The sequence below is a fragment of the Mesocricetus auratus genome, unplaced genomic scaffold (genome assembly GCF_017639785.1).
Source record: "Mesocricetus auratus isolate SY011 unplaced genomic scaffold, BCM_Maur_2.0 Super-Scaffold_100676, whole genome shotgun sequence".
Taxonomy (NCBI): domain Eukaryota; kingdom Metazoa; phylum Chordata; class Mammalia; order Rodentia; family Cricetidae; genus Mesocricetus; species Mesocricetus auratus.
The window spans coordinates 143,733,536-143,750,572 of record NW_024429266.1 but is presented as its reverse complement, the minus strand read 5'-3'; the positions used below and the strand labels follow the sequence as shown (position 1 = coordinate 143,750,572).

At 42.5% G+C, this 17,037-nt stretch overlaps 1 protein-coding gene across 1 annotated transcript in view; it reads right to left on the bottom strand.

Annotated features, from left to right (window-relative positions):
* Tacr1 (tachykinin receptor 1) overlaps positions 1–17,037 on the bottom strand; it is a 176,875-nt gene that overhangs the window by 74,265 nt on the left and 85,573 nt on the right. Inside the window, exon 2 of the mRNA XM_005078288.4 lies at positions 10,909–11,103. Within this exon, the coding sequence (XP_005078345.1) occupies positions 10,909–11,103 (195 nt within the window). The remainder of the gene's footprint in view (positions 1–10,908; positions 11,104–17,037) is intronic.

Here is a 17,037-nt window from a genome sequence, read left to right as displayed (position 1 = left end):
TTTTCGGTTGCTGACTGTGTTTTTGTATTGTCTCTTTCCCATCTCTTCTTCTAGTGGATGCAGAAAGAGCCCCTTACTGGTCTGGGGACCAGAGTTCCCTTTTGGTGGGTGCTAGCAAGTCCAACAATCTGGTGGTTCTTCTATTCCTTGTCCAAATGCTGGTCCCTTGAGTGGAGAAGAACAGGAATCTGGGGCACTTAGCCTCCTGCCTGGTCCCCTGGACCCTATGCTGGGTCCTCTTGTACCTGATCCTGAACAGCTACTCCCCTGGTCTCCCTGCCTCCTCTGGTTTCCTGGCCTCGTTGGTGGGAGAGAAGTTCTGGAGTCTGGGGTGCTTGGCTCCTGCCGGGATTGGGAGCTCTGTGCAGTCCCCAGGCGATCTGCAGGCACTGGAACACAGGCCGGGAAGCAGGCCTGTTTACCTGATGCTGCAGGGGGAACAGCTGCTTCCCTGGACTCCCAGACTCCTCTCGGTTCCTGGTCTCCTTGGTGGGAGAGAAGATCTGGAGTCTGGGGTGCTTGGCTCCTGCCGGGATTGGGAGCTCTGTGCAGTCCCCAGGCAATCTGCAGGCACTGGAACACAGGCCGGGAAGCCGGCCTGTTTACCTGATGCTGCCCGAGGAACAGCCTCAGTACTATTTTTGATACGAGCCATTTTTCCTTAAGAGATTAGATATTACATTTTAACAAAACATTTTGGAATTTATGGAGATGAACAAGATGCTTCTCTTTGAGCAATTAAATTAATGAAATATAACAATAGATTTCCTGATAATTTACTAATATTATTTGCTTGAAAAAGTTCAGAAACAATTAATTCATTTTCCACTTTAGCTTTAAAGTTCTGTACAATAAAGGAACTTCCAGAGGCATCACCATCTCTGACTTCAAGCTCTATTATAGAGCTATAGTCCTGAAAACAGCTTGGTATTGGCACAAAAATAGACAGGTAGACGAATGGAATAAAATTGAACACCTTGGTATTAACCCACACACCTACAAACACCTGATTTTCAACAAAGAACCTAAAATCATACAATGGAAAAAAGAAAGCATCTTTGACAAATGGTGCTGGCATAACTGAATGCTGGCATGTAGAAGACTGCGATAGATCCATGTCTAATGCCATACACAAAACTTAATTCCAAATGGATCAAAGACCTCAACATAAATCTAGCCATACTGAGCCTCTTAGAAGAAAAGTTGGGAAGTACCCTTGAACGAATTGGTACAGGAGCCCACTTCCTGAACACAACACCAGTAGCACAGACACTGAGATTGACAGTTAATAAACGGGACTTCCTGAAACTTAGAAGCTTTTGTAAGGCAAAGGATACAGTCAACAAGACAAAATGGCAGCTTTGAAGTTCTTGGTATTTTAAAGAGTTATTTACACTTTTGTCTTATACAGAAGTTTGTTTGCATGACTTTATGTGCACTACATGTATGCATAAGCCTGTGGAGGTCAGAAGAGGTTGTTGGATCCTCTGAAACTGGAGCTATAGATGTTTGTGAGCTATGATGTAGGTTCTGGGAATCAAGCCCTGGTCTTTTGCAAGAGCAGCAAGTGCTCTTAATTAGTCATTTCTCCAGCCCCTTGGTGAATTCTTAAATTGGGATGTTCTCATATACACTTGTAAATGGAATTGGCTTAATGGGTCGTGTCTAGAGACTTCTTTGACAGCTCTTTGTGTTGTAATTCATATAGTAAATGATGAAGTCCTCCATATTCTTCTGTACTCCAGAAAGGATTTCCTTGCACAGAATTCTTCATCCCAGGGACTTCTATAAATACACCTTTTAAAAGGCACAAAGCATTTTACATAAGTGGTCAACATGAATGTACTTTGGGGTATGGTGTGTGTGTGTGTGTTTTATGCGCATGCAGAAGCCAGAGGAGGATATTGGGGGTCCTGATCTATCTCTATTCACTTTATTCCACTAAGACTCTGTTTCTTACTGAACCTTGAGCTAGGGTGGAGACCAGTAAGCTCTATCAATCCCATTGACTCAATGCCTTGATCCGTCACTCATAGCGGTGTTACAGATGCACATAACCAAGCCTGGCTTTTTATATAGGTACTAGAGATTTGAACTTATATCCTAATGTTTATACAACAAGCATTATTACTCAATGAGGCACACATGCAGCTTCTAAATACGATTCATGATCAGTATTTTCCTCCCTACTGTTTTCCAGCCTGTGCCAATTTGATTATTCCTGGCTTTGCAGGCATGTATCCTCCTTCTGATCGACTATTATGCTGCCAGGCCTGCTTAAGCTTTATCTTCTCAGTCTGAGGGCAGCTGCATTAGAAGTTGAGTGCATCTTCCTAAAAGAGTCCCAAAATGGTAATCCAATCTTAAGGCTTCTAGATTCACACTTTGACCTTTTAATTACATGCTGCTAAGGATGTGTCATTTGTACCAGTATTAATCACATACATTGAAGAAAGAAGCTCTGCTGATGAGGGCTGAGGGCTATGCTGATCTATAGGTATAAAGATAGGAACTTAGGCCGGGCGGTGGTGGCGCACGCCTTTAATCCCAGCACTCGGGAGGCAGAGGCAGGCGGATCTCTGTGAGTTCGAGGCTGGGCTGGACCGATAGCCTCCAAAACAATACAGAGAAACCCTGTCTCGATAAACCAAAAAAAAAAAAGATAGGAACTTAGAATGCAGTTTGATACTGTGTCCATTTAATAAAATAGTAGTAGCTCAGGAAGACTCAGAGCTCAGGGCCTATGAGCTCCTGAGTCATCAGCTCATGGACAGGTTTATAGTATAAGTTTCATACTGGAGTGGGCCTTATATCCAGCCAGAAAGTAGTTGGTGACCCCTGTGACATTCATACCACTATTGCACCAATGGGTTTATATTGGCAGTCCAGTCATCACTATAGCTCACAGGGTTCCCAAATACTGATGACTTTTCTCCCTCATCAGTCTACATAGGATCTTCTGTCACTATGAAAGCTAGCCAGCAGGAAGAAGGCTTCCAGGTCAGAGTCAGTCTGATTGCTACATGTCCCATGACCCATGTCTAACAGCTCAAAGTGGGTATGCCCTTCTGGAACTGAGAGTTTTGCTTGATAACCTCTTGTTTGTTGGAGAAGCATTATCCTCTCCAGAAAGAGCAACTACATTTAAATCACACACACACACACACACACACACACACACACACACACACACACACACCCCTTATGAAACAAAGTTTCCATGTGGCTTTCTCGGGCAATCTTGGTGTTAGTTATACTTCTCCATTTCCTTCTCTGCTCTCCTCCCCTCTGCCCAGTTAATCCCGGCCTCCATTATTCTCCTTTCCCTCATACTACCCGTGTCCTGCTAGTCTTGCATTCCATGCCACCATCTTTCCTACAGTGCCAATGAATTCCTCATCCTTGGTTTATCAGCTTCCCAACTATTATGACTATGTAAGGCTCTGGGCTATGTTCAAAGTGCTGTGAGTACAGGGAAGGAGATGAAGCACAGCAGCCAGCCACACATATGAGCACACATATGAACCACACATATGAATCACACATATGAACCACACATATGAATCACACATATGAACCACACATATGAACCACACATACACCTTCATTTCTTGGCCAAAAGCCCAAGCAGCTCGGCAAACAAAACAAAACAGACAAAAAAAAAACCCCACTCTATTTGGAGTAATTAAAAAGGTAGAAAATCCCAAAGTTTTGCAGAGGTATATCTTTATAATGTTTCATTTTATTTTCCTCCTTTCATTTTCTGCCAAGCATTGATTTTCAATTGCTGTTATTAATGGAAGTAAAGAAGATGAATCCAAAATTTTAGCTGATCTCTGACAATAGGTATTAAAAGAAGAGAAAGTGCTATAATATTGACAGTTGTACTTTTCAAAAAGGATGAGGAAAGATTTTTACCTATATGAGTGTTTACCTGCGTGCATGTATGTATACCATGTGCGTGCAGTGTCCATGCAGGCCAGAAGAGGGTGTTAGACTCCTGGAACTGGAATCAAGGTTGATTCTAAGTCATGATGTGGGTGTTGGGAACAAAGCCCAGGTCCTCTGCAAGAGAAGCTAGTGCTTTTGTTAACTTCTGAGCCATCATCAGCCCCAGCAATGCCATGTGTTTATACTCTCCAGTTAGAACTGTCACAGATGTAGTTAATATACCTGCGTTGCCTTACATTTCCACAGCAGTTCCAGGAAATTTATAAATAATGACACTACATTCTCACACAATCTCCTTTGAAGGCTACTGGGAGTACTTGAATTCAGAAAAGACATGTCTTACTCAAACTATACCACCAAGTTATGTACATAGCAGTGTAATTAGCAGGAAATGGCAGATGAAGAATTAATAAATGAATCAATGACACCAAAGTCCCCCTAGCTGCCTACATTGTTTGAATGTCTTTGTCATTTTTTCTTACCCATTACAGACTTTTTCTTAGTCTCGGTGGTAGGTCCTCCAGTGAAGAAAGATTAGCTCCTGCATCTCCCTTGTCATTAGGGGCGTTGCCCTGGTGCCTTCTGGACCACTGCCATCATGCAGTCACATAGCGCAGACAAATGATCAGCCTTAGCTACATTCCTTTGAAAGATACTGTACATTTCTTATTATTTAATAGAATTGGTGAGAGGAAATGTTTTAGACAAAGACAGTTTTTTCTGCTTTATTCTCTCATCTTTTCTTTGTGATTTTTTTGCTCTAATTGGTACTTTTGGCCACACATGGAATCTTTGCTCAACACTTGTCAATTAAATCTACCTTTATAGAACTCCATGGGTTAGGTCACTGACTTACTAGATCAGCTACAAGCAAGCTGCTGGGTTGCTAATTAAGGAGGACTCAATTGTAAATTAGTATTCATGATGAGCTGGAGCCCCTATTTTTGTGACATGATTGCATTGGCATAATTTTCTATTACTGCAGATTGTAAACATTAACAGAAAGCAGTAGGAGAAACCCAGCTCATCCTCCTGGGGATCCAGGGATGTAGCTAAGGGCAGCCCATTTTGAAGTTCATTTATCTATCTACCTATCTATCTTCCCTTTCTATTGCCTATTGATTTATCATCTAGCTATCCACTTGTTAACTATTACCATTTATGTTTATCTAGCTATCCATCATTCAATCTATATATATATATATCAATCATCTATCACTTATCTCTACCATCTATCTATCTATCATCTATCTATTTATCTATCTATCTATCTTCTGTTTGTGTTTGTCTATCTATGTATCATTATACATCTGTCTATCTATATTTGTACTCCCTTTATCATCTGCCTATTTAGTTATCAATCAGCCAGCCAAACAATCATTTATTTGCCAGTCTCTACCATTTATCATATATAATCACATCATGTTGTAAAGATATGCTTAATGACATAAGTAATCATTTATGTTCTGGTAATGATAAAATACGATTATAAAATGTATGTGAAAGTCTCTAAGAAATTGTGAAAAGATATTACAGCTCATTCATGACCCAAGAAATATACATTTTAGCTTTAATGTGATACCATATTTCTACATCAGCTGGGAAAAATCCTAAAGCTTTGACAATATACTTCATTGGTATGCAGCAGAGGAGCAGGGCCTCTCACACATGGCTGGTGAGAATGTACCTTGATACAATTCTATATAGAGGGAAAATATTAAAATTAAAAATGCACATTCTGCTTTTGGTATTTTACACTTTAGATACCCTTACATGTTATATATAAGGTTATTCACAGTGACATAGCCAAGAGTTGGAAGCAATCCAATTCCCACCAATTAATGACTGTGAAAATGATGTTGTACGTTCAAAGCATAGAATCTTGTCACTGGAATAAGCCCTTTGTCAGCACAGAATGATTTCAAGACATATTGTTAAGATAAAATCAAGATGCAGAATAATATGCATAATAAGGTGCGTTTTTTTGTGCTGTAAGAGGGAGACTACATTTTGCTGACTCATATAAATGCGTCTCCTCAAAAGAAGTGAAGGATGGTATTCATCTGGAAGCATATTTATCAGTATACAGGCTGGTTATGTTCCTGTCAACTTGACAGAAACTAGGGACATCTGAAAAGGAGGACCTTTAGTTGAAATAATGCCTCCATTTGATTGGCTTATGGGAAAGTCTGGGGGGCATTTTCTTATTTAATAATTGATGTGGGAGGGTTCATTCCACTGTGGGTGGTACCATTCTTTTTTCTTCTTCTTTTTTTTTTTTTTTTTTTTTTTTTTTGGTTTTTACGAGAGAGGGGTTCTCTCTATTGTTTTGGAGGCTGTCAGTCCAGCCCGGCCTCGAACTCACAGAGATCCATCTGCCTCTGCCTCCCGAGTGCTGGGATTAAAGGCATGTGTCACCACCGCCCTGCCATTCTTAAGCAGGTGGTTCTGGGTGGTATAAGAAAGTATCTTGAGCAAGGCATGAGGAGCAAGCAGGTAATCAGTGTTCTTCACTACAGCTGCTGCCTCCAGATGCCGGTATGAGTTCCTACCCTCACTTCCATGACTGTAATGTGGAGGTGTAAGCAAAATAAACCCTTTCCTTCATAATTTACTTTTGGTCATAATCTTTATCACAGCAATAGAAAGCAACCTAAGGCAACAGGTTAGTAAATGATGGGGACAGGAGTGACTAGAGAGTCATAGGAACTTCTGTTGTACTCCATAATATGTTCATCCTTTAAAATACGGAATAAAATTGAAAATAACTTTGTGGAAGGTGAACATTTTCACATCTGCAGAGTTTTGTGGTCCAGAGTCTCCTGTCTAGGAAGATAGCACCAGAAAGGCTGTGTCCCTTGTAGGAACATGAATTTGCCTTATCTTTCTTTCACTAGTTGGGAAAATTCAGGGTGAAATAACTCATAGGGGTCATCAGAGCAAAAACAAGAGGTCCAGTGGATGTGGGAATAGTCGGGGTTCATTCTGGCGTGGTTTATTCAGAGGTGAGTCCCTATAAGTAGTGTCATCACAGGCAGAGGCTACACCTCGGAAGAGAATTTCTTCCTTTTATTATGAGTAGAATATTTTGGCTCCTCCTAGAGAAAACACATTCTTAAGAGCTTGTAGCAATCAGAACATTTGCATTACATTTAATTCTAGGTTAAAATATGAAATGTACAGTGCCCAAAGTAATAAGTTAAATTATCTGCTTCTACGAACAACTTTCAAGTCAACACAGTTGCTACAACCATCAAGTTCAAGAAGTGTAACCACCATGTCCTGAGTGGGTACCTCTTTATACGCCAATTGGATATCTGGACTGTTCCTGTAATAAGCATGCTTAATACTTAGTCCACTTTTTTACTGAGCTGTCTGTCTTTCACAGTTCTTCACTGAATTTGTGTATTATTGAAGAATCTGAATGATTACCTTTGGAAGTTCACCATGTAGCCAGAAGGCGTTTATGATATTTTGCACAATACTTCTATGTAATTAATCTGTTGGCAAAATGATCTATTAGAGAAACTGAGCCTGAGAATCTGCTCAGTGTACTGTCTACCTGCCAGCAGACTGATCGATGGATGTTGCTAATACCAGCAGTCAGCATTCACCAGACCCTTAGGACAGGTGGGGTCCTGGGCTCAACATTTCATGAGAGCTATTTGCTTCTTATATTAGTAATTTGTCTTGTAGCTGTGACAGATATTAGGGGAAAAAGCAACTTAAGGAAGGAAGGTTATTTTGGCTCACAGTTTGAGGAGATATGTAGTTTGGTGTGGGGGAGAAGGGATGGAGTCAGGAGTCTGAGGCAGATGGCCACACTGCATCCACGGTTAGGAAGCAGAAAGAGATGAACACTGGTGCTATGCTTGCTTCTTCCTTTTAATTCAGTCTTGGATCTCAGTCCATGGGATGGTGCCTCCGATATTCAGTCTGGGTCTTTCTTTCTCAGTGAAACCTTTCAGGAGAAACCCTCACACCTAGCGATGTGTTTCCATGATGACCTCAAATCTTGTCAAAGTCACAATTAAGATTAATCATCATGCTTGCTTCTTCCAACAGGTCTACTTGAAATAAGCCATCAGGTTGGAAGTCTTAGAGGAACTGACCTTTGATGATTAAAGTAAACAATGATAAGGCTGGGAGTTGATGGTCATTGAACTGGAGCCACCATGCTCATCTTAATTATCACAATGCCTCAAAACAAAGTTGCCATATGGCATCAACTTTGGCACTATTGTGTACTAAGGACAATCACTAGTTCTAAAAGAAGGGAATATAATTAAGTGCATAAGTAAGTATGTTAAAATTCAAATCTCTAGAAACCAAGCCTAATTCATTATAGAGGATACAGACACAGAAAATAACACTTAATGTGGAAACTGTGCCATGCATTTGAACTATGTTTGTGTTATAGTCAATGTGTGAATGAATGACAAATAGATTTTAAAACTTTGTATTAGACAATAAATGTGTTATATATCTTTTGAGTAAATAATCTCAGATGCTCATAACAAAGAGCCGTGTTTTTATTGTTTTGGGGGGAGACTATCTGTTCATTAACCATCAATTTGACAAAGCCCAGAATCATCCAAAAAGAGTCACAATCAAATAATTGTCTTTTCAGGTTGGGCTTCATTGTCTGTCTTCATTGTCTTAATTGACATGGAAGGGGCCGCCCCACTGTGGGAGCACCATTCTCTGGGCACATGATCCTGAGTTAATAAGAAAGCTGGCTAAGAAGGAGTCAAAAGTGTGGGCCAGCAAGCAGTGTTCCTCTGTGGTCTCTGCTTCACGCTTCTGCCTTGAGTTTCCTCAAGGATGGGCTGTGACCTAGACGTGAAGCCAAATCCACCCCATACTTCCCTAAGTTTCTTTTGGTCAGAGTGTTTTATTACAGTGACAAAATGAAATTAAAACAGTGACTATGGTAGAATAAACAGTGACAGCAAACCTACCCACACAACCCCTAATACCTCCTCTGAGTTCCCTAGACTAGGAAAGATGGCAACTCCAGTGAAATTGTGTTGAGTCTCAAAGGAAATTTCTAGTGATTAATAAACACAAGTCACCAAGATGTTCACAAGCAAGTCTCTAAGCATCACTGCTTATTGACTAAAACCCCACAGCTGTGTGGGAAGAGAAATCTATTTTGAGTTCAGCTTTAAATTTGTTTTAAGATAAAAGAACTTGTGGGCAGCTTGTAAGCAAGATAATAGGAAGTAGTTAGACTTTGAGGATATCATGAGAACGTAGGACAGACTCTGGTAGATGGAGATTTCTGAGTAATTTGTTTTGTTTTGCTTTTTAATGGGGAATTTAAACTCTGAGGTATTTTCCTTCCTGTCTGGAGGAAACCCTGGCTGGGTCATGTTCACAGGTCCCGCACAGTTAGTGGAGCCATGCTCTTTGTCCCAATGAGACCTTGTTCATGTATTGTTTCACCAGAAAGACTTACTTTATAGTGTCTTCTTACAGGGTGAGCATCTACCCTCCACTGCTTGATGGATTGGATCTCACTGTTGGTGTCTGGAGGGCCATGTCTCAATCTTATATACTGCTTCCTGGCAAGTCACACTTTGTGTAACACACACTCAGCAGAGTGGCTGTGTGACAGGCTTTGAACTCTCAGATCTAAGTGGCATGACAGATACCATGCTTCATCTTCACATTTAGTAAATTTAAAGGCCACACAATTACACTGTTATCCAGTGAATTTGGTCTATAAGTCTTATCTGACATTTAATAGCTTACAACATGAGATATGCATCATTTCCTCTGATAGTCATGACTCTTGTTTACAGGAAACAGTGTTTTATTTTCTTCCATTTTAGAACAGAGGAGATGCTGGGATCCTCACCTGTGGTCAGACAGCTCATGGCAAGTCATTATTAAAAACTCAGTCTTCTGTCTCTAACAACAGTATTGGTTTTTTTTTTCTTTTTGGTTTGAATACCAAGCCTGAAATTGGAGGATTACAGAGGGTTTTCCAAAAGACGCACTTGATCCAGGTGCTCTCAGTCCACGAAACAGATGCTTATATAAATTTCACATCACCATTCAACTGGGCAGAACAAGGTAAAGAATAAGTAATTTCAGTGTTGGCTCCAGGGCAAGAAGCATTAGGGAAAATTCCTGAGACATCTTGAAAAATCCTGTCTGTGGCCTGCCCTCCTCCTACAAAACAAGCAGGCTTGCTTGTGTGTGCTCTGCAACCCGTAGACACTAAAAAGCCTTCCACGCTTGCATCTGAACGGAGATGTCTCATCTCTCACGCTGTAAACTCCTGAAAGGATCTGGATTGATGCTTCCCTAGAGGCAGCATATGAGATAAAGGATTCAATGACAGAGACATTGTTTGGAGGAGGAAGAGAGGGAACAGAGAGTGGGACTGTGCTATGTAGGAAAGAGGGTAACCCATAACTTCTTTGCTATGGCACTGGCTACCGCCTGAGCAATGACCACCGAGCTTCATGAAGAAATCACAGTGTGAAACACACGCTGCAGAGGGATTTTATCAAAGGGGAGGAGAGCGGATTACTGTGGAGAGCTACTGGAGTAGAGACCTCCCATCTTCCAGTATGCTGTGTCTGACACAGTGACATGGAAGACAACAGATCCTGGCAGGGAAGCATCTTAGATAAAAGGTCCAACAGAGGTGGTGGGCACTCAAGGAGGTGGTGGGACACTGTTGTCTCAGGAACCTGTAATGGGAACTAGGTCTTAACATTCTTAATATGACTTTCACAGTATAGGGGTGGTGGGTACCATCCCCTATAATGATAGCTGTACCAACACTGTCAGAGCAGTGACTGTGAGAAAGGCAGGCAGACATGTGTACAGTCTCTACTGACAAAAGGACACAGAAGAAGGAAGAAGTCAGGGCGAGGAAGGCTCTGCATAGCACAACATGGCTTCCAAGCAGGTGCATGAGACTGGCAAATCTTTACTCACGCTTTCTCGTAAGTTCTGTCAGGATGCTCTGGCCACTCGATCATGCACACAACTCTGCTGGGCATGGTCTCTGTGGTGGAGTAGTAGCCCTGTGGGAAGGCCAGCAGGAGAGCCAGGACCCAGATGACAAAGATGACCACTTTGGTAGCAGTGGCCGACAGCCGGGGCTGGAGGGGGTGAATGATGGCCATGTATCTGCAGTAGAGAAGAAAGGACAACATTCTGTTACTATGCATTTTTCCTGACCATAAGAATTCCCAGAAACTCATTGTTTCCCAATTATTTGTGTTTGTTTATGGTTAGAGGCCAGAAGTCAACCCCCAGTGTCCTTCCTCAGAAGCCATCTATGTTGTCTTTTGAGGCAGTCTCTCACCGGACCCTGGGGCTTACCATAGGTTCAGCCAGCTGGTCATTAAACTCTGGGGATCTTCTTCACCCTGCCTTTCTTTTTTTATCATTTTTATTTTAATTTTTTTATTCGAAATAAGTCTGCTTTATTAATGTAAGCGACCACAGTTACAGATTTCCTTGGTAAATCTACATCCATATTCTGTTATATCATGTTTACATTTTCATTTAGAAGTTTTACATTTTCTCCCTGATTTCTTTTTTTAATTTTTTTTATTTTTTATCATTTTTATTTTAATTTTAAATAGCTTGTTTTACATGTCAATCCCAGTTCCCTCTCTCTCCCCTCCTCCCGCACTCCCCTTCCCCCCTCCCTCCCACCCTATTGCCAAATCCTTCCACATAGGGGATATCTAGAGTCTGTCATTTTACTCTTGGTAGGGTCAAGGCACTCCCCTAAGAGTCCAGGCTGAGAGAGCATCTCTCTTTGTGCTATAGGCACATGAAGACAGTTTGTATACCAGGGATAGACACTGATCCACAGCTCAGGGCCCCATAGGTTGCCCAGGCCTTCTCACTGACACTCACATTTGGGGGGTCCAGATCAGTCCCATGCTGGCCTCCCCACTGTCGGTCTGGGGTCCAAGAGCACTCCCCTGTTCAGATCAGCTGTCTCTGCTGGTTATGCCAGCCCATTCTTTGCCAATTTGCTCATCACTCCTCTCTCTCTGTCACTGGGTTCCTTGGGTTCAGTTCAGTGCTTAGTTGTGTGTTTGCCTCTGCTTCCATCAGTCACAGGATGAAGGCTCCCGGATGGTTATAGACATCAAGTTCATTATCAGGAATGGGCATTCGAGGTGGTCCCTCCACTATTGCTTAGCTTGCCAATTGATGTTATACCTTTAGATCACTCGAGGTCACTCTGGTGCCTGATCTGTCTTCGATCCTATGATTCCCTCTTCCCCCTATTCTACCCCCACCCCCTCAACTTCCTGTTCCCCCATGACAAACTCCCTTCCTCTTTACCCCCTCTATTCTTCCCAGGACCCACTCCCCCCACCCCTTGCCATGTTCCCCATCCATTCAGAGGATCTTGTCTCCATCCTCTTCTCTTGGGCACCCTGCCTTTCTGATGGTGGGATTACAAATGTGTACCACCATCCCTGCTACCCTAGGTCCAAGGGGATCAGAGGCAGGAGGGAAGCTTGCTGGCTTCCACCCTGGCCAAGATATGAGCTCTGGGTTCAGAGAAAGACCCTGCCTCAGTTCAATAGGTAGAGAGTGACAGAGAAGAACACTCATTCAATATGCGTATTTACACACACACACACACACACACACACACACACACACACACACACACACCACATAACTCAGGTCCTCACTGACTGAGCTATCTCTCCAGTAGCCCCTCCCAATGATTATTTACAAGACTTTTCTGCACTATTCTTTTATAGTCTGTCCTTAAACTCCAACTCATGACGTACAATATGAAAAGCCCACAAGGAAAGACAGATTTTTAGAAGAAAAATTGATAACCCATTTAGAAACATTCTAAGAGGTATTTTCATTTTTGGCATGCTTGGAGTACATACCCAACAGTCAAATACATTTTACGGGCTGAAAAATGGTCTGTTATAGTACTTTTAACATGAAGAGTTTTATCCTTGAGACTAGATGGCTTAGTGGTTTAGAGAGTGCGAACTGACCTTCCAGATGACCTGAGTTTGGGTCCCGGGACTTAAACTGGGTGGCTCACAACTGTTCGTCACTCCAGCTCCAAGGAGTCTGGTCTTTTGGGCAATTGTATTCATGTGCACCTCCACTCACACTTTACACACACACACACACACACACACTTAATTAAATAAAAATAAGTAGAAGAAATGGAATTTTGCTCTCCTTTCTCTCTTGGTGCCAGGGACTGATCCCAGGACCTCATTATTGCCAAGCAAGTGCTTTATCATTGAGCGACATCCCCAACCTTCTCTTTTATGCTGTTGGAATTAAGGGACAATGCTGGTAGGAATACATCTGGGCTCTGCAGAAGAGGGCTCAGTCTGCAGAATTCTGCTATGATGGCACCATGAGGTGACACAGTCTCGTGACCCTGCAGCCGTCTTAGCTTGTAGAAACACACAAATGCTTGATTAACGATGAAAACAGCCTGACAAAATGATGAAAAAGCCTGATACATTTTCAGACTGTGTCTTCCTTAAACAGAGTGTGATTTCAACGGTCTTAAGAGTCCTTATGTAGCATTATAAAAGCTTAGTAATGAGCTGGGGGTGTATCAAGAGCTCAGCTGGTGGAATGGAATCAGCTACCACCTGGGTGATTAGAGTGCAATTTCACGAGGACACCCTAGATACAGTGTAAAACACAAACCTCAGAGGGATTGCACCAGAGGGGAGGGGTCACCCAAGACCACTGGAAAACATAGATATCTATTTATGATTTGTAATAGTAACAAAGTTGTGGTTACTAAGTAGCAATGAAATAATAGTATGGTTCGGGGGTCATCACAACATGAGGAATGGATTTAAAGTGTCATAGCTCCAGGAAGGTTGAGAAACACTGGCTTAGAGGGTCAGCCATTCTTGGGTCCCCTCATACCTATGATCTAGATTAAAGGATGCCATCCTGATGAGACTGGGAGCAGCCTCTGAGACGCCATAGAGATCTGAGGGATACTAGACATGAAAATCTGCATTTCATATCACACAGCAACCTTGCCTGCCCCTTATAAAGGCGTTTTCCATATGTATTTTTCTTTAAAATATTACGGGTTTACTTCTTTAAAATATGCACTTTCCCCTCAGAGTGGAAATGACGTTTTACACGGCCTTCAGGGTCTAAACATGATCCAACAGGCAGGTAGTTCTTGTTTCTGTGGGACAGAAGGCCCAGTGCAGACTTCAGCAATACACAAACATCTGCACAGCTGTCAGTTGGCTCCACACAGCCCTGTGTAATTGTTTTACTGCATTTCTTGGTCTCCTAGGAACTCTAGGCAAGGACTGGGGCCAGGGCACTAGTAGAGCAATTTCAGTCAGTATGAGCTTCAGCAGTTATCACCAGGCACCTGCTGTATGCGGAGTACAGCCCTCCCTTCAGAAGGCTATGAGTATCTCTCTCCAGAGGAGCAGGCACATTCATAAAAACTACAAATCACAACAGCAGATAAATAACCTCAAGTGAAAATTGGATCAATTCCTCAACCCCTTAGGGATGTTGCAGAGGCAGTCAAACCTCCGAATGTCAGGCAGTCTTAAAGAGATGCTCACTGGATTTGGGCTAAGTCTGCTGAGTGTCTTACTCTGAGGATAAGCAGTGCTGGAGCCGTCTCCCTCTTCTGGGTTGGGATTAGGTCTGACTTTCTTGAAGGTTTGATGGTTTGATCTGGCTTTCTTAGGGTTCAGTGTTGGGGTCTGGGTTTTCCCTTTCTGGATTGTAAGAACAAGGACACTGACAATACCCTGTGTGAGGAGGTTGGATGTGGGGAAGATGCCTAGGTCTCAGTCATTCTAGAAACAGTATGATGTATGCGGGGGCTGGGGACATTGGTAAAGCGCTTGCCACATAGGTAGGAGGACTTGAGAGTGCGATCCTCAGAAGCCGCATTGAGTGGGGGCCATGGTGACACACACCTGTCATACCAGTGCTGTGAGGTGGGCGCAGGCGAGCCTTTGAGGCTGCCATACCCAATGAGAGACCCTGCCTCAGAAAATAAGAGGGAAAGATCCAGAGGAATGACATCATGGGTGACCTATGACCTGTACATGCACATGCACACACACAAACACACATGCACCCCTACCCAATAAATATAATTTAAAACGTTACAAAGAAAGAAGTCACAAATCCCCAGGAATCCCTGCATCTTTCATCAAGATTTCCCTCCCCGACTCCAAAGCGGTCTGGAAGCCATGGCCATGTCATATCTCTCTCAGGCCCACACAGGCTTCCTCACTGGCAGCTGTGCACTCCCAGACTTTGAACTAGAGAGAGACCCACAGGGGAGCATGCAGTAATTACAGCACACTCTTTTAATACGATCTCAAACGCAAGATTTTAATTTGCTATTTGCTTCTAAGTCAGGATAAATGCCCAAGCTTAAATAAATGAATCCCAATGTCCACCCCAAATTGGCGATACACCACTTAGAATCGAATGTGATTACACTTTGGGAGCACTGCCCTGGTGTACTGGCAACATGTCTCCAAATGGGTGTCAGAAAGCCATATTTTATCATTACTGCGAAAAATTGCTATTTGGAAGCCCATTTTAGTTAACTCTGTGCCATTCTTTTAGACTAGGGGCCATTTTGGTGAAAAATGAATGAATTACATGTAGAAACCCCAAGTTAGTATCAAAGATTGGCTGTAAAAATGCATTTTTTTCATTTGTCCAAAAATGGTTATAAATTTCTCTTGCTTCCTCCTTTTTTCCTTCCTTCTCATTTTCTCTGCCTCTCTCTGTCTCTCTCCTTCCCTCTCCTCTCTGGTGGCTTGTATTGTGCAGCACACTTCTCTTCTATTTACTTAGTGGCTAGCTAGCATTAGTTGGCTAATACCTACACAGACAATGGGTATTTTCCTCTTTACTTTCCATCCCCAGCTTGCATCCCATTAACATACAGTGCGTTTATCTGGATCCACCCTCAACAACTCCTTCTTATTTGATTATGAGATACCACCATGCAAGTGCTTCAAGCCCTAGGGAGATACACTTAATAAATATTTATTGACTGTTCCATGCTCACGGGACTCCAAGGCAGCCAACTCAATGTCCTACTAGTTTACACATTAATCACCAGACTGCCAGAGTCAGGGGTCCAGAGCCTGCATGGCATGTGAATTACTTCCTCCATTTCAGGCCACTCTTCCTCCCAGAAGCCTGTCTGCCAGCTCTTATGGAAGCTGAGTGTGACCTCCCAGCTGAAACTGGAGGCCGAGTTCCCTTTGGTCACTGCGCTTTATAAAAAGAAGTCTCACAGAAACATCTTCTTAATCTGGGGAAGTGTGCCACTGTACATTTTTGTCATGGACAGATAGACATGATCTTATTGTGAAAAAGAATCCATCTCCTCCCCGGCATCTCTGTCCTCTTGACTTCCTCTTTGTCTGGCCCCAGATGGTGATGGCTTAAGAAATAGGCTGTAGAACAGGGCCTTTTCCTGGGGAGTCTCGAATCATCTCTTCTCCTTACTCTCCTACAACAGATGCTGCATTCCTCAGTGACCTGGGGACTCTATTCTGAATCTTCCTTGCACCACATGGAGCCTTCTTGGACCACACATAAGTCATAAATCTCCAGCAACAGTAGGCTATGTCCTGTCCTTCACTTCACCTCAAACTGTCACAGAATCTCAATCCTGTCGCCTCATATCCATTTCTTTTGTTCTTATTGATGGTGCCCCTTCTATCTGATGACAGATTTTGAAGTAAGTCATTGATAGACCACTGGAATAAGAAATGTGTGCCTTATAGAATGGGCACAGGATAAGTACTCAGGCAAGGGGCTCCAAAAATATTTTCATTATGTGTGATCTGTGCCACCTCTCTAGGCCATTCAATGGCCTCTTTGGCTATAACAATGAGTGTCTGCATTTATCTAAAGAATTGAATGTCTGGTCATGCATTTTCTAATTTATATCTCTGGAGTTCAGTAATAAAAGTGATGCCCAGAATCAAACTCTCAGCTGGTGAAATATCAGTGTCCTCTAGTGAAAAAGTTTGTGTCCTTTGCAATGAAAGGAAGTAAAAAAGATGGGACGCC